This window comes from Bactrocera tryoni, chromosome 1, assembly GCF_016617805.1.
Source record: "Bactrocera tryoni isolate S06 chromosome 1, CSIRO_BtryS06_freeze2, whole genome shotgun sequence".
In the NCBI taxonomy this organism is placed as follows: domain Eukaryota; kingdom Metazoa; phylum Arthropoda; class Insecta; order Diptera; family Tephritidae; genus Bactrocera; species Bactrocera tryoni.
This window is the reverse complement of record NC_052499.1, coordinates 9,616,320-9,637,432: the sequence shown is the minus strand read 5'-3', so window position 1 is coordinate 9,637,432 and position 21,113 is coordinate 9,616,320. Positions and strand designations below refer to the sequence as shown.

General features: G+C 40.3%; 1 protein-coding gene across 3 annotated transcripts in view; it reads left to right on the top strand.

Moving 5' to 3' along the window:
- LOC120766465 (trichoplein keratin filament-binding protein) overlaps window positions 1-3,373 on the top strand; it is a 123,027-nt gene extending 119,654 nt beyond the window's left edge. For all 3 annotated transcript variants that reach the window (XM_040092003.1, XM_040092000.1, XM_040092002.1), the window contains one exon: window positions 1,606-3,373. In XM_040092003.1, the coding sequence (XP_039947937.1) occupies window positions 1,658-3,283 (1,626 nt within the window). In that variant the 5' untranslated portion in view covers window positions 1,606-1,657 and the 3' untranslated portion in view covers window positions 3,284-3,373. The remainder of the gene's footprint in view (window positions 1-1,605) is intronic.
- The last annotated feature ends 17,740 nt before the right edge of the window (window positions 3,374-21,113 follow it).

Here is a 21,113-nt window from a genome sequence, read left to right as displayed (position 1 = left end):
ATTTCTGACAAAGTTTCTATGAGTTTCTTAAGACAAAAGCAGCACTTCTAACCGAAACTCTTGTGTACGTTTCATCGTTCAATCCTTACTTAGTTTCTGCGATAATTCCTTCAATGTATTCGAGATTTCGTTGCTGTGATTTTCTGGGATGTTAACCAAAATTAGACTTGACATTTGGTATTACTAGACTACTCTATATCATTATGTAGCTTTATTAATTGAAATTTTGCAATTTAGACGAATTTAGAACTAGCGATGCTATCGATAGTTCTTCTACGATTCCGGCCATTTTACGGCCGGAAATCGTTGTTGACCGTCTGTCCCTTCGAAACAAATTCATGATGCTCTAAACCACAAATACCGAATAAAACAATCATCATCGGCATCACCTTGGATTTTGAGCGGCTTTGGCGTGGTTATTTTGGTTTTTCCCCATCATTCCGATGGTTGTTGGCTTGTTTCCATGTCAAACTCATAAACCATTACCTCATCAGCAGTTATAATGCTCTCCATAAATATTGAATCGGCATTCGCGCCATCAAATATGTACAAAGAGACCTGTTTACGGTACTCTTTTTGAAAAAAATTCAGCTTTATCGGGACGAGTCGAACAAGCACGCGTTTCATACCCAAAATATTCACCAAAATTATTTGAATGGCCTCGCTAGAAATGTTGAGCTCCCTGGCCATCTCTCTAACACTGGCCAGACGATTTTCAAGCTCTTTATCCTTCACTTTTTAATATTTTCATCAGTTGAAGAGGTCGAAAGTCATCCAGAACGATGCATGTCTTCAACGATCTCTCTACCGTCTTTTACGGTCTTGTATTACGCGTGGGCTTATGTTTTTGATAACACTCAATTACCGTAAGCCTTTTCCAATATTCGCACACGAAATTTGATCAAATTTGAGAAAAATTCTTTGTTCGATATCTTTACAATAATTTGAATTTGATCTTCTGTTTGTATGACAGCTTTATGCTATAGTGGTCCGCTATTGGCCGATTCGGCAAATGAGCAAAGAGAGAGAGAGAGATAAACGTCTACAGAATTTCAGATCGGTATCTCAAAATCGAGTGACTAGCTCGAATATACATATATATATATACAGGGAGTTGAACATGGCGAAATCCAGTCAGCCCATCACGCTGATCATTTACATATGTATGTATATCTGAATATTTTATGGGATCTTGACGTTTTCTTCAGGATGTTACAAACTTACTGACAAACTTAATATACTCCATTCAGAGTATAATAAAACTAGTGAAAGTAAGGTGAAAGTGATCAGTGTATAACTGCTTGAAGTACTTTTTGAGATACGTACCTATGTATGTTTGTAAACCCCTGTAGGGGGGACCAAACTATTAACCGAAAATAGTAGTTCAGAACTTCCGCAGTCCTCTAACAAAAATATTTACTTTTTGGGTGCGTAAAATTATTTTGATTTCTTTCCCAACGTCATCAGAAAAAACAAACAGTTCTTAAAAATCATTGCCAGTTGACAGATCAATAATTTCATTTTAAATAATAAATATTTATACGCAACTATTTGGTTACATATAATCTATTAAAGGCATTTCAATTTTCTATCACTATCTTTCAGACTCCATTTTGCAATACACTGACGTTCGAGTGGGTATTCAACTGCGTGCTAAATGTCCGTACGCTCCCATCAAATCCAGGCGCTCTTTGCACGCCGACGAGAAATTGAGCACGATCGTATTGAGCGCACAGCTGCCGTTAATCGTTACTATGACCATTGGGGCAAGGTGACAACACGTTTCGAGAACTGGACCAAACCAGAGTACTACAAAAATGCGGAAGAGCAGCTGAAGCAGCGTCGCGAAAAGCGTGAAAAGGAGATGCAGCAGTTTGAGCGCCGTGAACGGCTGCGTGAGCTCTTCGATAAAGAGAAGATTATGTACGAAAGAGAAATACTTGAGCGGAGCAGGCCGCGTTCGCGCAAAATTGCTGCCACCACCGAACAGCTGGAGAAGATTGAACAGAATGCTAAGGAACGTGAGAATATCAAGCGGAAATTGGATTTAGAGGCTAAATTATATGGACGTTGGCGACATGGTGTCGACGATGACAATGTCTTGTTCGAATCGAAATCTAGCAATGAGACGCTGGCCAAGCTTAATTGGTTGGACAAGAAAATCGAAGAGCAATATGAACGTGAACGGGAAGACGCACAGTCAGTGGAACGTAACTTACGACTGCAGGAGGAGATCAGCCGTACGGAGCAGGTGCAACGAGAACGTCAACTAATACGCGAAAAGGAGATAAAAGAAATACGTGAACTGCAGGAGAAGCATATGGATGAGCTGAAGCTGCGACAGGCCGAGGCAGACGGTTTGAAAGAGGCGGAAAAGCATTTACGTACATGCCTGAGTGACGTGGATAAGGAACTGGAATTATTAGAGGAGAGTTGTTCGCTGATCATGGAGTCCGCAGATGTATCGCAAGCTTACAATTTGAAAAAAATCAAGATTTTCATACGCAAACGGTCCGAGTCGTTCTGCAACCAAATTAAGCTCTGCATAAGTATACTGGACCGCTTGAGTGCCTACACTACATGTACCGATATCGTAAACCGGTTATTGAACAAATACAGAGGACATCTTGAGGCTGAAACATTTAATCTCTCACAAGTTGAGGCAATGTACGAATCAGAGGCCAAGTACAATATGCAGCGGCTCGAGTCCTCATGGCAACAACAACATCTCGAGCGTTACCACGAACTAAAGCAACTGCTAACAGAAGAGCGTTGTACATTTGCTACGCGTATTAATGAGAATCTTCAACGTCAAACCGATGCTTATGAAGTGCGCTCCACACATCTTACAGCGCTTGAGAATTCCAATGAAAAGCTAAAGCAATTAATAGCCGAAGAGCAGCAATCGCCGCGCAGTGCCCTGCCTGTAGCTAATAGTAGTGACACTGCCACACCATTCCCTGGTACAGCATACGCTGGAGATGCCGGAGATCAGGCCTCGGTGGCTGATGATAACGTAAGCATTGCACAGCTAATGCCTAGTGGCACACCCAGTGCACCTACGTCCGGCACACATTTCGGACGACGCAGACCTATGTCCTCTGAGCTGCCTAAAGTGACCAACTCGTTTACGAATTTGAATTTGGACGTTTGGAAAGACTTGCCAGCTGCACGTCACGGCATCGATTCGCCGCGCTTGTTAACCCAGCGATCGCCGAGCATTGTCACTTCGGAATCAGCTTCGCGACCGAAATTCGCGCGTAAGCGCATAGCTTGGACATAATTTAAATTTCTTCTTCTATTTGCTAGCCCATTTTTACTAGACTTTTTATAACGAATTTCGAAAAAGAGGAGTTGAAAATATTTTTATAAACATTTAAACAAAATTTTGCATAAAAAATAAAATGAAAAAAAAAAAAAAACACAAATTTAATGCCCATTACACTCGTACAAGTTTTCGAACCGTTTCAGGCAAATGCGAATGCATTAAAACGCACAGAAAGTGCATAAGTATGTATTTGGCTTTTGGAACTTCACCTCACGTTTGTTTTTTATAATTTAAAGTATTTCAGCATGGAAACCACTCTGAACTTTCTTTCTGTAATTAAAAAGCACTCACATTAAATAGGCTAGAGCTACAGCACCGTGGGTGTTGCACTTATGCAGCTGCTCACATACACGAGTTTACGTTTAAAATCGCATTAATACTCCGCTCGCGGGTACTGGCGGGAGTGTGAAAATTAAATGACTGAATGCAGAGCGTAAGCACACCCTTGGGGGAAGAACGGTACGGCGCGAGGAAGCAGAAGTAAGCGACCAGAACACGCAGTGTTTTCCTGGCAAAAAACATTTCAAACTAATGTTGGCTTATTATTTTTGCACCGAAGCTATAATACCCTTCACAAATACAAAATATTCTTACAAGAACTTAATTTTAGTTGGTCAATTTGTATGGCAGCTATATGCTAAAGTGATCCGATCGATATCGGTTCCGACAAATGTGCAGCTTTTTTGGGAGTAAAAAAAGTGTACTAAAATTGAGGTCGATACCGCTAACTGGACTTAGTTCGTCACGCTAATCACTAATAAAGTCCCCGACCAACCATAATATAATATTTTAGTAAAATTCGGTTTTTTTTATTCAACACATTTAGTCCTTTTCATGAGTGATACACTGATTATACCGACCCTACAACTTTTCGATACCATTTTTGTAGTACGATTTGTCATTTGCTTCTAAATAGGCTTTAGTTGCGGCGATCAACACTTCATTCGACGGAATTTGGTTCCCAGCGAGCATTCTTTTGAGATCTGAGCACAGGAAATAGTCGCCGGGGGTCAGATGTAGAGAATATGATGGATGCGGAACCAATTCGAAATCCAGTTCATGGATTTTTGCCATCGTTTTCACTGACTTGAGACACGTTGCATTGCCTTGGTAAAATAGCACTTTGTTTTTCTTCTAATGCGGCTGGCTTTTGGCAATTTCGTCTTTCAAACATTCCAATAACGCTTTGCAATAGTCGCTGTTGATGATTCTTCCATTTTCAAGGAAGTCAATAAAAATAATTCCCTCATCCCAAAATACAAACGTCATAACCTTGCCAGCCGACAGTGCCGCTTTCCACGCTTTGGAGCCCAATCAACGTGTGCAGTCCACTTGGATGACTGTCGTTGGGCTTCGCAGTAAAATGACGGAGCCAAGCTTCATCCCTTGTCACATATGGATGCAAAAACTTGGGTTAATTACGCTTGAATATCTCCAAGCACTGTTCCGAATCATCAACTGTTCGTTGTTTTTTGTCAAAAGTGAGTTCGCGCGGCACCCACTTTGCACAGAGCTTTCTCATATCCAAATGTTCGTGAATGATATCATGTACACATTCAGCTGATATCTTTAGATAGCCTGCTATCTCGAACAACTTCACTTTACGGTCATCCAGAATTATTTTGTGGACTTTTTGGTGTTGTCGTCGGGCGTCCACGTCCACTGCGTTTACCGCCTTCGGTGCTCATTTCCCAAAGTCTAAACTTGGCATACCAATTCTCGATGGTTGATTTTCTGGGGGCAATGTCTGGAAAACCGTTTTCGCTTCAACCATATTTTTCGCCTTCAGAAAGCAATATCTCTCAACAAACGAAATTCCTTTTTATTCATTTTTCACAATAAAAAAAGTTGCTTCACTCAAAATGATATAAATCACAAACTAGTAATCCGACAGCTCTCAAATTCATACATGCACCTTTTAAAGGTTAGGGCTAACCAAAAATCGTATAAATATCATTCTAGTAAGCCATCTATGTGTCAGTCCGGGTACTATTCAATAGACCTGTTATTTTATAGGGTCTCCAACTTTTCATTCTGGCTGTTACTCTGTTCAGGGTATAAACATATAAAATAAACTAAAAGCGGTTTAAAAAAAGTTTTAATGTGATTCGTTTATGCCCACACTACCTCACATAAATATAGACTTAAGTATAAGGTACAGGGTGTCATTGACACAAGTTTATTTGCTTACTAAGTAGATGCATATACTCTGCTTGTGAAGTAACAATCATAGACGAAGAGTTCGGTTCCAGCAGCTCTACAATAACTGCATGGTTCATAACAGTAGAACTTCTAGGTGAAGCTAGGCTACATATATGCAACTAACTTGACTGCCAGCTCGCGCTAAATGTAGAGCTCACATCCGCAGTAAGTAGTAAAATTTTACAAGTATCTTCAAGTTGAAACTTTTCTTGAGATTTCGAACTCCAGTCACAGGAGTTCGTATGAAGCTGGCAAGCCAGCGTTGCAGCAACGATGTAAGGCTTCCCAGAGGGTCGAAAAATACCATTACAGTTAACACTAATGAACACCGCTCCCAATAAATGTTCTCTACTCTCGCACCGCGACATCGGTGTTGCGCAGCTCAACAGCACTTGACTCACAGACGCCCCAGATACTTAGTTAACATGATTATTGAAGTAACGGTTTAACTACGAGCACATTTACGTAACTCAACTAACCACGACGACATTTTGTGTCATGAGCTTAAAAAGTATATTGTGTGCTTAGAAAGGGAGGGATGGAGGTACGGAAGGAACAAATCTCAGTCGTATTTAATTCATAGCGTTTGTTGTTTTTGTTTTGCGGTAATTACAGGTGAACATTGAAGTTGTGGCCGCAGTACGCTTAAGTTAACTTTTATAACTTTGCTAATGTTATGTACTGATTACCGTATACAGACGGAAGTAAAGACGGCATATTCATTGTTCGCTGCGATTTCCGAGAAAAAAAATTTGAGCAACAAACTTTTGCGTTTGAAAACAATTTTATTGAGTTCGTCGTTCTGCTATATACAGTAAGACCCCACTTAACGCTCTTTTATTTCAACCGTGAGATCCTCCGGCGTCATGCATATGACACACATACAATACATAACAGGTCAATCGAAAATATTGGAATTGAGGACTGACTCAAGGAGGCCACTAGCATTAAATCCATATGATTTTCAGTTAGTCTAACTTTGGAAATACGCGTTTCGGATCCTTAGTTTGCGAATTAAATCATTTTGAGTGAAGCAACTTTTGTTATTGTGAAAAATGAGTAAGAGGGAATTTCGCGTCTTGATAAAATATTGCTTTTTGAAGAGAAAAAAAATACAGTTGAAGCAAAAACTTGGCTTGGTGACGAGTTTTCGGACACTGCCCCAGGAAAATCAACCATCGAGAATTGGTACGCCAAGTTTGTGAATTGAGCACCGAAGGCGGTGAACGCAGTGCACGCCCACGAAAATATCAAAAAAGTCCACCAAATCATTTTGAATGACTGCAAATCGAAGATTTTCCAGATAGCAGACACTCTAGAGATATCAACTGAACATATACTTCATATCATTCACGAAAATTTGAGTATGAGTATGGTAAGTGGATACCGCGCCAGCTCACCTTTGACCACAAGCAACGATGAGTTGATGTTTTGGCATACTGTTTGGAGATGTTCAAGCGTAATAAACACCATTTTTTCTTCGACATGTGACATGGAAATGAAACATGGCTCCAAAGTTTCACTCCGCAGTTCAATCGACAGTCATCCGAGTGGACTGTACAAGATGAACCCGCTCCAAAGTCACTAGGCAATGGCATCTATATTTTGCGATTTTTATATAAAAAATAAAAAGAATGGTCGGTGAAAAGAAACTCATCGAATGCTGTTAAGATAGCCTTATTTCGTGCTGTTTCGCATTACGCTCTACTTTAGTGGCACGTGTTCTCAGCCAAATTAATTCTAATTATAATTTGCCACACCAACAGCCGCACGTCGTGTGCTTGCCTTTCCGGTACGTTCGAAACCCGTCCGCACTATTTCATATTGCCTAACAAAATTTCTTGTATATGGTTTTATTCACCGGCAGATTCGGTGGAGGGGCAAACACCAACATCAAACCGCTGCTTGCAGTTCATCAGCTGGCGAAACCCCCGTACCGCTGACCACGCGCAAATGCTGGCATGGTGCTAGCTTGTATCCCTGCTGCAAAGTTCTTCGTGTTTGCTTTTTCGGTTAGATGACAACAGCCAACTACTTTGTGGAGGCAACCTGCAACGTGCTTGCTGCTCTCAGCAAGACAAATGTAATTAACATTTTTCGCTTTTAAGAAAATTAAAATTTCTTCGCTCTCTGCTCAAATAAAGACGTCGTCGTCGTCGTCGTCGTCGGCTTTTATTTAAATTAAATTTCGTGTGCGCTTGTGAAAGAAGCGAAATAAAAATGAAATAAAAAAATTCTATGAAATTAAAACAAAATATGTGTAACGGAAATGAAACCCAGTAGCGCCGCTAATTCATTACACACACACACACACACACACACACACATATTTTTTTGCAAAGTGTTGCAAATGTTGACGGCAAGAAAATGGAGCGGAAAGTGTGCGCAAAAAATCAACATTCAAAGTGGCGCGCTCGAGTGCAAAGGCACGAATAATTGTGAAGAATTACGCGTCGATATATACACACATTTTCCACACAACTGTACTTATGCCCTCACCTCGCGTTTAATTTCATTTGAACGCCTTGCTGCTGCGTGCTCATATTCCCAGCGCGGACCATAGCTCTGCGCTGCTCAGCCAGTGCTTTGCTGTAAGGTCATACTCACGTAAAGTTCGCCGAAGTGCCGCGGGGTGGTTATGCGGTACGCAGGCATTTCCCGTAGGCTTTCTTTGTATGCTGTGCGTTGCCCATTGCAATGTTCTTTACTTTGCTGTTACGCCCCAATGCGCTTTTGCGCCGCACCCTGCATCATCTGCTCCTACCCGGTAGAAGTAGCGGAGACGACGCGCTGGACACGCGGGGCGCCATCGTCGTTGCCATGTACAAAATTAAATTCGTGCTCGCTGCGCAACACAACGACCACCAGCTCTTTGGGCCGTGTTTTTGTATTGTAGCAGCTGCAACTGCTTACTTTGGGCATTGTTGTTGCGTTGTGTCGAAAGTTCTTTTCTTTTGCTTGTTCTTCTCACCACTCATTTCCATCATCGTCTTCAGCAAGTGAGAACAGTTGCACTCTTTGTAGCCGCATGTAAAACGTGTTGCATACTTTTGGGCTGTAAGAAATTCATTTTTTACAAATACACAGCGTGTAAATATGCTAAGATAATACGCGTTGCATGCAACAGCAGTAACGGGTGGCTGTCACGTACTGCGGTGCAGTACAGTGTGTAAAAATACACGTCAAGTGCCCCATTTGAGCTGTCACAATGGCTTTGTTGCAGCATTGTACGCTCGGCTCACTTTGAGAACGGCAAGCAAGTGCTGCGATTGCGGTATATCGTTGTTGCTTGCTCGCACAATTCTTTCTTTCGAATTTCTTAATGAAAATGTCTTACAAGTATTTCATTTACGTTTTTTTCCTTGCATGCTTTCGTTTCGGGTTGCTTTGTCTGTTTTTTGCGCTTTCGTTTTGAACACTTCTGTTTGCTTGTTTAGGAAGAAAGCACAACATTCTACATCAAACCAGCTGTAGTCTACAGGCGTCTTACAATATGTTTCGTGGCACTCGCGGCAGCCGACAAGATGTGAAAGAGAAATCAGCAGCGGTGTTGGCATACAATAGCTCCGTTTGCTTGCACGTCACCGGAGAAATCTTTAGAATATGCGCCACAGTTGCACCCAATTTAATCTGGAAAGCTGTTTGACTTACTGCGCTTTTACACGAAATCATTTCGGCATTTAATACCATTCTTTTCATTTTACATCGCGCTACGTAAGCTCTTGCGAGTTTGCTTTATAAACTTAGCTCTGATTCATTCGTGGCTGTCTTGCGGCTGGGCTGGCTGTGTCCACTTCACCCCGAAGAGAAAGCATTTTCAGCTTAAGTTTTGGATTTCCTGAAGCGTTTACTTTACGCCTAAGATTATTTTATACATTGAATGTCTGAATAGCGTGCGAATTGGCTTGTTTAGTGATTTTTGTGTGGAGCTGAACTGCTTCTTTCTATGCGGAAAACGTAATTTTGTCTGGACTATTCCACTATTTGTAGGCAGAGTGAGCTTGTTTAAAGTCTGCTGAGATGTCTTCTTGCTCGCTGAATGTCTAGATAAAGAATAAAAAGTGCAGGGACATTTCATACAATATTCTTAAAGGAACGGTGCTGGACTTAACGTTGACGACATTATATTATCCATTTCGAGGTTCCTTACTTTTTTAAAGAAAACACATAGAAACTCCAAATATTATGGAGAATGTTTATTATCATTCGAAAGAATATTCTTAAGCACTTTTATTTTGAAGATTCTTCTTCTTCTTCTTCTTAATTGGCGTAGACACCGCTTACGCGATTATAGCCCAGTTAACAACCGCCAGTCGTTTCTTCTTTTCGCTACGCGGCGCCAATTGGATATTCCAAGCGAAGCCCGGTCCTTCTACACTTGGTCCTTCCAACGGAGTGGAGGTCTTCCTCTTCCTCTGCTTACCCCGGCGGGTACTGCGTCGAATACTTGCAGAGCTGGAGTGTTTTCGTCCATTCGGACAACATGACCTAGCTAGCGCAGCCGCCGTCTTTTAATTCGCTGAACTATGTCAATGTCGTCGTATATCTCGTACAGCTCATCGTTCCATCGAATGCGATATTCGCCGTGGCTCTCGAAAACTCGTAACGTCGACTCATCGGTTGCTGTCATCGTCCAAGCTTCTGCACCATATAGCAGGACGGGAATTATGAGCGACTTATAGAGTTTTGCTTTTGTTCGTCGAGAGAGGACTTTACTTTTGAAGATTACCTTTTTCAAATGTTAGCCGCGGCTTCGTCTCAGATGGTCCATTCGTTGAGTTCAATTTGCGATGCTTCGTTCGAGCATTTTGACTGGTAACAGGCGAATGACACGCTGAATGTTTTCCTATAAGCCCTGAATCGAAGTAGGATAGACCGCATAGACTTTATATTTTTCATATCCCCACAGGAATAAGTCTAACGGTGTGATATCACACGATCTTTGTGGCCAATCGCTGACCCAAAAAGTGAAATTGTCTGCCCACCAAAGGTTTCTCTCAATAAATCCATTGATTGATGCGATGTGTGAGAAGTGGCGCCGTCTTGTTGAAACCAATCGAGAGATCGCCGAGATCATCGAGCTTCAATTTTAGTCATCAATTAGTCGGTTATCATTGCGCAATGACGGTTGGCCATGACCGTTACGTACTCATCAGCATCAGTTTTGAAGAAATGTGAACCGATGATTCCACCGCCCCACAAACCACACCAACTCGTTGGTTTTGCTGGATGAAATGGCAGCTCTTGAATCTCTTCAGATTGCTCTTTCTACCAAATGCGGCAATTTTGCTTTGCATACCCATTGAGCCAGGAATGGGGCTCATCGCTGAACAAAAATTGGCTCGAAAACGTCGGATCTTCTTGGAATTTTTCAAGATCCCATAGAGTAAAGAAGTGTCGCTTGGGAAGGTCGATCGGCTTCAGTTCTATTCAAGCTGTATTTTTTACGTTGTCAATTTAATATCTCCACGGAAAATGTGCCAAGTCGTTCCATACGTTAGTCTGAGTTGCTATGAACGGCGTCGAATCGACGCTTAACGGTCTTCATTCTATTTTCTTCACTGCTTGCTGGACGCGGCTATTCGTTCGAATATTATCCAATAATTATTATTAATTATAATGAATGCAGGGTCACAACAAATGATTTGTAAACGTTGTTGTAAGTCTTTCCATAATGACAGCTTGACACGACTCGCCCGTGATCTGTCAGAAAAAGGCTATTGAAAAAAGTACCTTTACTTGGATCACCCGTCATTTGAAAATCCGCTAGTTGTAATTAAAAGACCCCGGTTTAAAGCAACGATTCCTTAGCCTTATTAGCCTTGTTTAATTTTGGAATTTTTGACTTCCATGCGTCCAAATGCAGATTTTTTTTATTTCGAATACTAGAACTTAATTAGAAAATGCTTCACTGCCTTTGCTTTGCACCGAAACTGCATTCAATTTTAATTAATCAACTTCCAATACTATCTGTAATATTTTTCATAACTAATTTCATTATTAGTTTCCATTTTGAAAATTAAAAAAAAAAAAAACACACGACAACTTTAGCAGCAACGAAGCTTTAATACCCTTCATAGCTGCTTTTTTTGCAGCATATCAGTTTATGCGTCAGTTAAATTCTGTGGTATGTTAGTTGGTTTAAAAGGGGCACTTAGGCCATTGTTAACCAAATTAAGCTTTATCCAGCGACTCCTTGGATTTGGCAAACTTCCTGATTCTTTTCCATCCAAGCTGACCAATGTCGCCTAAGTTGGACGCCATCGAGTATGCTCCTAATCAGCCAGCTAAAGTCTCCCTACAATGTTACTAAGCTCCCTTTTACTTAGAAATATGAGCCTTTTGGTCTATATGCCCTGTTACGCTTGTCTTCCAAGAAACCTGAGGTATTCCTTTATGGTTCATTGCTTTAAACAAACCTTGAAATGTTACATGCATGGACATGCGTATTTGAGCTTCCTCTATCACACCTTCCTTGGTTAACAGTTACAAACGATTTATGTTGCCACCAACTAAGCCCGCAGCTGCATGATCCTGCTTCGCACCGCATTACGAAAATTGGAAAACAAATTGCAACTGCTGCAACCTCAGCCATGTGCTGCTTTTTTATTGTTGAAACAGCAAAATTGTTGTCGAGTTTCTGCTGAGTTGCCAACACTGTTTTGTTTTTGTGTTTTTTCATGTATTTTTGTTAACACCTGCCTGTGCGAACGAAGCCTTAGTCGGCTGATTATACCGGGAAGTCGAGCTTTGTGTAGCTGAAAACCAGCTGAGCATCTGCGCACCAAATGCATCGCTGCACAGACAGCTGTAGGAGTCAAGGATTTGTGGTATCGACTGCCACACCGAATACCCCGCACACATATACGCTTGGATGAGTGTGGATATTTTGAAAGATTGTTGCATGTTAAATTGTTGTAAATTCAATCTGCAAAAGCTTTGCTTGGCAAAAGCATCCGAGCGCAAATCAGAAGTGATGAGAGAAAAACCTGGTGTGAAGTGGATAAACGGTGTTGCAAAGGAGAGTGCGGCAAGTCGGACACAGCGAGGTAGAGGCAATGTTGGACGTTTTGTAATACTTGAAATGTAAACGCAATGTTTGTGGTGCATAGCGGCATATACTGCTACAAACAAGCTCATAGCCGGCATGTAACTGTATAGAGCTGTAGAGCACGTTCAACATAATGTGTTATTTCAAGAAAATATTCTAACAAAATTTTTTAGTTGAATATTCCATTTTCTAACGGAAAATTACTCTAATTATTTACTTCTAACTGCCTTCGATTCGATTCAAACAATCTGACAGTCCTTACAGCGTAAACTTGCTCCAAAAAGTAAATTTTTAATACCCTGTTCGGACCAGTTTTGGACTGCTATTTTCCAAATAGTTTTTAACCGGCCAGCATTGTTATAATGAAAAATTATTGTCTAGTTGCTTCTTTTCGCAATGTGGCGCCAATTGGAGGTTGAAAGCGAAGCCAAGTCCTTCTCCATCATGTCTTTCCAATGGAGTGGAATACTTTCAAAGCTGGATTGTTTTCGTTCATACGTGTCTTTTAATTCGCTGGACTATGTCAATGTCGTCGTTTATCTCATACAGCTCATCGTTCCATCGAATGCGATATTCGTCGTGGCCAATTCGCCGAGGACCATAATCTTTCGCAGAGCCTTTGACTCGAAAACTCGGAAAGTCGACTCATCAGCTGTTGTCATCGTCCATGCCTCTGCACCATATAGCAGGATAGAAATAATGAGTGACTTAAAGAATTTGGTGTTTGTTCGTCGAGATAAGACTTTACTTCTCAGTTGCCTACTCAGTTCGAAATAGCACCGGTTGGAAAGAGTTATTCTGCGTTGTCTTTCCAGGCTGACATTGTTGGTGGTGTTTATACTAGTCCCAAGATAGACGAAATTATCTACGACTTCAAAGTTATGACTGTCAACAGAGACGTGAGAGCCAAGTTGCGAGTGCGACGACTGTTTGCTTGATGACAAGAGATATTTCGTCTTGCCCTCGTTCACTACCAGACCCATTTGCTCCGCTTTCCTATTCATTCTGGAGAAAGCAGAACTAACGTCGCGGTTGTTGAAGCCAATAATATCAATATCATCGGCGTACGCCAGCAGCTCTATCCTCTTATAGAAGATGGTAACTTCTCAATTTAGTTCTGCAGCTCGAATTATTTTCTTCAAGAGTAGAAGTCACATGAAAGGGAGGCGCCTTGTCTGAAACCTCGTATGGTATCGAGCGGCGCGGATAGGTCCTTCCCGATCCTGACGGAGATTTTGGTATTGCTTAACGTCAGTTACACAGCCGTATTAGAGCAAGAGAGCAGATAAATGACGAATCGAAGACAGCTTTTGTGACGAGTTATTTCGGAACACTAAAATATCAGTTTCCTGTAAAAATTTGCTGAACATATTTTTTGAGAGCCATACAGAGGTCTCTTTGACCACATTTTTTGAAATTCAGAAGCATAAGAATTTGCAGAGTAGTGAGTAAATTATTTGGCAACTCCACAAAGCATACATTGTTTGTCCAGAAAGTAATAGGACTGATTTTCTTCCGCCGCGACTGTACTTCGGAGCGTGAGCTCACCGACTGGATTCGGTAGAGAGCGTTACTTGCTAACGAACGAGCTGGTCAGTTGTCTCCGAGCGCCTGGAGAGTCAGGACAAACATTTTCGCGCGACGTGTTTCTTTAAAAGGTGCACGCCGAAAATCCAGCACTCGTTAAAGCAGAGGTACGCGCTTAAATTCTGTATGCAACTGGCTAAATCTGCGACAGAGATGTTTGATATGGTCAAGCAGGCTTACCCAGATGTTGAAAAGCGGTGTGTTTCGGTGGCACTAGGCATTTTTAGAATGTGGGGTGTCTTCTCGCCCAGAAAAGGGAAAGAATGAGCAAATTCAAAGTGAAAGCGATGTTCATTGTCTTTTTTGACATCAAAGGCATCGTCCACCATGAATTTGTTTGTCCTGTACAAACCGTCAATTGCGCTGCCAGCGCTGCATCGATGTAGAAGGAGCCTATTTTGAAAGATTTTAAAGAATTGTAACGATTGGTTGAATGAATTTTTTTAAATCGACTCAGTCCTATTACTTTCCAAAAACCCAGCACTTACTTGGAATAAAACAATAACTATTCCGACGAGTTCTTGGTGCTTAACTTTGACAAGCGTTAGAATTTCATTTCAAGTTCCTATCAAAGCTATGAGGAAACACAAATGAAAATGGCAAAGAAATCTTATATAAGTGCTTCTAAGTAATATCAGTTTTTTAAATCGTTTTCTCTTTTGATATTTGCAAATGTTGCGAAAGAGTAAACGTAGAGTTGTAATATTCCCGAGAAATTTCCTTAGTTCCAAGCAAATGCGAATCACATAATTTCCATTGCCGCCTGTGCGCTACTGGCTGGTTAACGGCGAATTCTCGCTCGTTGATCGCTATTGAGCTGTAGAGGCTACTTGTGTGTTGCATGCACCATATGTGATTATATGTAGGTTATGTAGAGCAGCACTTGGTGTTAATGCTGTTATTTCGTACATTATTTATTAGGGTCAGTTTGCCAGTTGCAACGTGTGCAAGTATGTCGTTTATGGCAAAAAGTGATATACAAGCATTGACAGTTAGAGTTGCAACTGGCAGACATTGTTAGCTGTCAATGGCATTGTTGCTGCAATTCTAGTTCAACCATAGATTGTAATGTTTTTGTGGCAAGTGGCAAGTGGCAAGCGGCAAGCGGCAAACGGCAAGAGGTATGTGAGTGGCAAGAGACAAGAGGCAAGTGACAAGAGGTATGTATGTATGTGGCAAGTGTGCAAAATACTGCAAGTGGCAGTTTGGAACATTTTAATTAAATTTAAGTGTCTCTGCCATTTCCTGTTAATGGATTTATATCGAAGAATCTGTGAGCAAAGCCAACAGCCATGACGCGCCAAATAACAACTGTTTCAATTTTTGTAGGAGTTCAGCAACGACGGTCACAACAACAATACGCTGCTTTTCAATTATTTTCGAAAATGGCTGAAAACAAATCTGCAACAAAATATTTTGAAATACCAGCTTCACGGCACGAAGCACAGTAGGAGGAGAAGCAGGAGGAGGGGAAACTCGTATGCACAATGTGTGGCAATTTGGTGAATGTGCTGCAGCAGCACACTGCACGCCAGTGCCCTGCACAGCCGCAATGCTCGTCGCTGCTCGTTCTATTTCGCAAAGTCCCAGAGGCAGCAACAACACGTGGCCGCTGTGAAGTTTTGCTGTTTGCCTTGCTCGTTGTTGCAAACTCGAAAAGTATCAGCAAACGCTGGCTTTGTTGCTGCTTATGTGGCATAATAATAATTTTTTTTTGCTGCAGTGCAATAATGGGTGCTGCACTCTCTGCATATTTGAGGAAAGTTACCACACTTGCTGTTGTTGTTGCAGTAGCAGCTGCTGTTGTTGTTGTCAATTTGCTATATTGAAAGCACCGCATGCAGCGTACAGTATTTGCCACAAATCAAGCTGCTCAGCTTGCTTTCCCGTCCGCGCGGCGGTGTGGTTTCTCTTCACTTACGCCTTTGATGTTTGGCTCATTTGTATCACCTCCCCTCATGCTTGGCTCGCAGCGCTCTAAGGCTTCTTCGCTTTTGCTTGGTCATAGAATTTAATTTTATTAAAAGTCAAGTGCGCTTCGCTTTGTGTGCTCGCCTTATTTACGATGCTAATTACGCTTCTAATGGGGTGCAAATCCGGTGCACGCTGCATCCTGCAGTTGTGAGCAACGCTCCTGCTGCTGCTGCTGCTTCTCGCTCTCTTTGCCTTAGATCTGCGCTACTCGAAGGGTATCGTGTTGGCAATTTTTCTTGTTGTTGGTTTGGGATGCCGTTTTCGGGTCATTTATTAGGGTTGCCACTGCAGCACTTTTGCCACAAAAGATATTAATTTTTATGCACAAAGCTGTGAAAACAAATGCGAAAGTAGTAAAACCAAATTGAATTTGAGTATTGGGAATTGATCCCCACAGATTGAGAGTGTCACATATGCACGAATGCATTGAGGTACTACATATGTACATATGTATGTATGTTAACGTATTATTTCTGCTTAAGCCATTGCTAATTTGAATAGTTTTCTCTTTCTGCTTTCGTCAACACATTCGGTGATGACGCAGAAGATATTAAAATCGCCTCAATTAAGAGTATAAATAAATGCAAAAGTGGTCGGAGGGGGAAAAACTAACATAGGTGTTTTGAGATTTTTTCTGTAAGAAACAGAATGAGAAGTTTAACCAAAGTTAGAACATTCACTAATAAAGAAGTTTCCATACAAGAACTTGATTTGGATCAATCAATTTGTGTGACAGCTACATGATATAGTAGTTCGATCTAGAAAATTTCTTCAAATATAGTAGCATTGTCTTAGAAAATGACTTGTACCAAATTTTATGAAAATATCTTGTCAAATAAAAAAGCTTTCCATATAAGAGCTTGAGTTTGATCGTTCAGTTTGTATGGCAGCTATGTGATATAGTGATTCGATCTGAAAAATTTCTTCACATAAATATTATAGCGTTGACTTAGAAAATTATCGCTTTAAAATTTCTGGTAAATACTTCGTCAAATAAAAAAGCTGCCCATACAATAACTTGGTTTTAAATAATCAGTTTGTATAGCAGCTATATGATATAGTTGTTCGATGTAGACAATTTCTTCAGATATTATAGCCTTGTCTTAGGAACTGATCTGTACCAAATTTTGTGATAATATCTCTTCAAATACAAAACTTTTTCATACAAGAACTTGATTTTGATCGTTTAGTTTGTATGGCAGCTATATGATATAGTGACGCGATCAAGAAAATTTCTGTACATATAGTAGGGTTGCCTTAGAAAATAATCTGCGCCAAATTTTGTAAAAATATCTCGTCAAATAAAAAAGCTGTCCATACAATAACTTGGTTTTAAATAATCAGTTTGTATAGAACTTGATTTTGAACGACCAGTTTGTATGGCAGCTGTATGATATAGTTATCGGGTCATGGCAATTTCTTTAGATATAGTCGCGTTGTCTGAGAAACTTATCTGTACAAAATTTTCTGGAAATATCTCGTCAAATAAAAAAGATGTCCATACAAGAACATGATTTTGATCGTTCAATTTGTATGGCAGCTGTATGATTTAGTGGTTCGATATCGGAGATTTTAACAAATGAGTAGTCTCTTTTGGAGAAAAATAGTTGTGTAAAATTCCAGAGCGATATCTCAGAAACTGTACACATGCTATTTTTTATTTAATTCACATATTTTGTTGCTTGGTCTCAGCCATTACCCCCTGGATGTTACAAACTTCATGGCAAACTTCATACACCCTCTTCAGGGTATAAAAATAAAGAATTAAAGAGCTGTAAATACGTTCAAGTTGATCCTCGTTTTGGCTCACTTACGAGCGGTTTAGTGTTTGCCAAGCCTAGGTGGCTATTTGCATTTGAAACTCACTCCTATTACTCATAATAGATCTGCTTGTAGATTAAGAAAATTAAATTAAATTTATGAAACTATCACTAAGTAGACTTTCCAGTTTGCAGTGAGATGTTTTTTCAGCAGTTGAAAATTGTCTTTATTCCTGCGGGGCTAGCATGCAGCTCACTAACGACCAATGCATAAATAGCCTCGTAAATGCAAACTGACAAACAAACAGTGCAGGGCATTAGCACCACGTAAGCATTATTTCCGTTGGCTGTTGCATTTTATTTTCCAAATTTCTAGTTTACATTTGTTGCCACACACGTTTAGCCTTGACTGGAAAATGTAGTTTTTGTTGTTGCGAATATGTGGCCTCAGTGACTTATGTCTGCTTGGTGTTCGGTCGTTGCATGGGTTTCAATTTTCTCGATAGTTGCTCCTCCGGTGCACACACACACACACACACACCCAAATATGAAATTTATATACGTTATATGTATATATAGAGACCATTTATGTGGAGTCGGTACGGCAATGGTGAGCACCGTCACTTCCGCCGGATGGCCCCACTGCAACACCGGTGTGCCCCGATTTGCTAGCAGCGCTGAGTCAGACACAGTGGTATACGAATTCAGCACCACAATTTATTTATTTATTTATATACCTGCCAAGTTAAAGTGGATATCGCCCATGCCGGCCAATAATCAATGCGCTTGCCGTTGTGGCACACCCACGTACTGTGATGCAAACGAAATCTGGATATTGCACTTAATAAAATCCATTAAGGCCTTTCTCATATTGCTCATGCAACATATTCTTGCTGATACAACGGCATTTTTTTACTTTTGAAAATTTCTAAAATGTTTTCATAAAAATGCACTCAAGCGAAAAGCAATTAATTTTCGAGAGCCGTCCACAAATAACAATTACAGGACCTTGACGCTCAAATTGAAATGCCTAATGGTAACTAAGTAGAACTGTAATTTAAGGTTCTGTTAAAACAAAAACTATTTAATTAGGTAGGTAGGTAGAGTGTTTGTCTGACCACATACCTAAGCCTTTAGGCGGCCCATTGTGAATCCACTGGCAATAAAATCCTTTCTAAAATGCACCTCGTGCTTCTGATGAAAGTTTTGCCTGTGCAACTTCCGACAAATTGCAAAGAAACCCTCGACTAATAGTTGAAATTCTTTTCCTATACCAAGCTTGACGATTGCATAGAAGATGTTTTATACTGTTCTCTTCTTCTACCTTCTGACACCTTCAACAATAGTCAATGATGGGGATTGACTTCAGCGAGACTCAGCTATATTTTTAACATGTTTGGCGATTAAATGTCTTCATGTCTGGTTACTCGAAGTTTGGTTACTTGAAAATATTGAATTATATCAATTCTTTCTTTTTCGGAGTCTAAATCCTGTTATGGCTAGTTGATTTCCTGCACAGTTACCAGGAATATCACTATGTCCTAGAACACATTACGGATTTATTGTGAAATAGAATGTTAGTTCCACTAAGAGATCAATGCATTATTTCGATATCATTGCTGATACCCTGAGAGACTTTAGTCATTTCAAAGCCGCTGGGCTATCTGTGAGCACACTCTTTATTAGTATAAAGATACTTTCTTTAATTGCTGCGATCTCCGTTTGGAAGACACTGTAGTTATCAAAGTTTGCTGAAAAGACACCACCTCCTACTCGATTATTTGGTTTCGACTCATCCGATTATCCCTGTGTCCCTCTCCACATCACACCTTTGTCACTTTTCTCTGCAAGACAAGGCAATATTGGGGACCGAATTTAACATCAATTCTATATGATTTCGAAAATCCGCGATTTAGGATAAAATCGGGAACTTCCTATCATAAAATGCCCTTATTGCCGACGACTAATAAGGAGGATTATCTGAGTCTAATAGCTGACTTCGTTTCCAGCTGTTCACAGAGCAAGTTTATTGGTAGTAAAAGTATAATAATGTTTAGTGCTTGCCTTGGCGTTGTTCTAAGAGCTTCTCTGAAGCTTATACTAATTGTTTTTTTTTATGTTTTCCATACGCCTTACCGCGTAAGCCATTCGCATTATTGGTTATCATACCAATATACGGTATGTCATAATCGGCCTTACAAATGCTGTGTAGAGTCAATGAGTTATCAGAGACGTTAGTCTCATTTCGGTCCCATCATTCTGTTAGAGGTGTAAAGTGACCAGCTTTTTTATATACCTTAGCGTCTAAGTTTGGTTTCAATGAAAGTTTCCTGTATAAACGTTTATAATTACTCTTTTAGCATAAATTTCATGTGCTCCAGAAGTCCAAACATTCTTTTTGTTCGAATGTGATCCGAACTGACCCATTTACTCAACTGGGCCCGTAAATTGAATCGAATTTTTTCTCAGTTTGGTAAAACTTTTTTATGTTCATGTGAAGTTTGTTGTCCATATGTCAATTAGTGTCGGTTTGACAGCTGTCAATGCTAGACTCGTACCGAAAGACTTGAAACTTAAAATTTCAGTTCGATTAGGTTCAGATGGTGTTATTTTTTTAAAGACTCATTATTTCTGTTTGCTTTTAATGACTTTGAAGTAGTTCTGCGGGCAAAAATCATCGATGAAGTCCACAGGATGCTATGCTAGAGAAGATTTTTAGGAATAATCCTTGTTATTAGGTAGTTTATCAGTAGAAATTTAAGCTCAAAGGACATTTCTAATGATGATCTCTCCCCATTGAAGCTTTGTAACTCATATACTTGTAATTTAAGAAACCTTTGAGATTTTTTAGTTTAAAATGTAAATATTCCGGTCCCACGGCACATAAAACCGAAAATTCATGTACTTACCAATTTCCGAACTTCATGCAACTGACTTAGGTATTCGGTTTAATGCACTCCGCGCATTAAGCTGACATTTGGTGCAGATAAAATATGAGCGAAAATCCTCCAAAACAAACGCCGAAACACCCACAACCGCAAAATAAACATCGTAATACAACTTGATGTTGATGTATAGAATATAATATGTATAAACAGCCTTCATGTTATCCTTTATTATCCTGAGCGCCATGATATCCTTTTACTTAGACATACATTATTCATGCTTATCAAGTTTATCGAACCCATCAACAGCGTCCGGGCACCGGCAA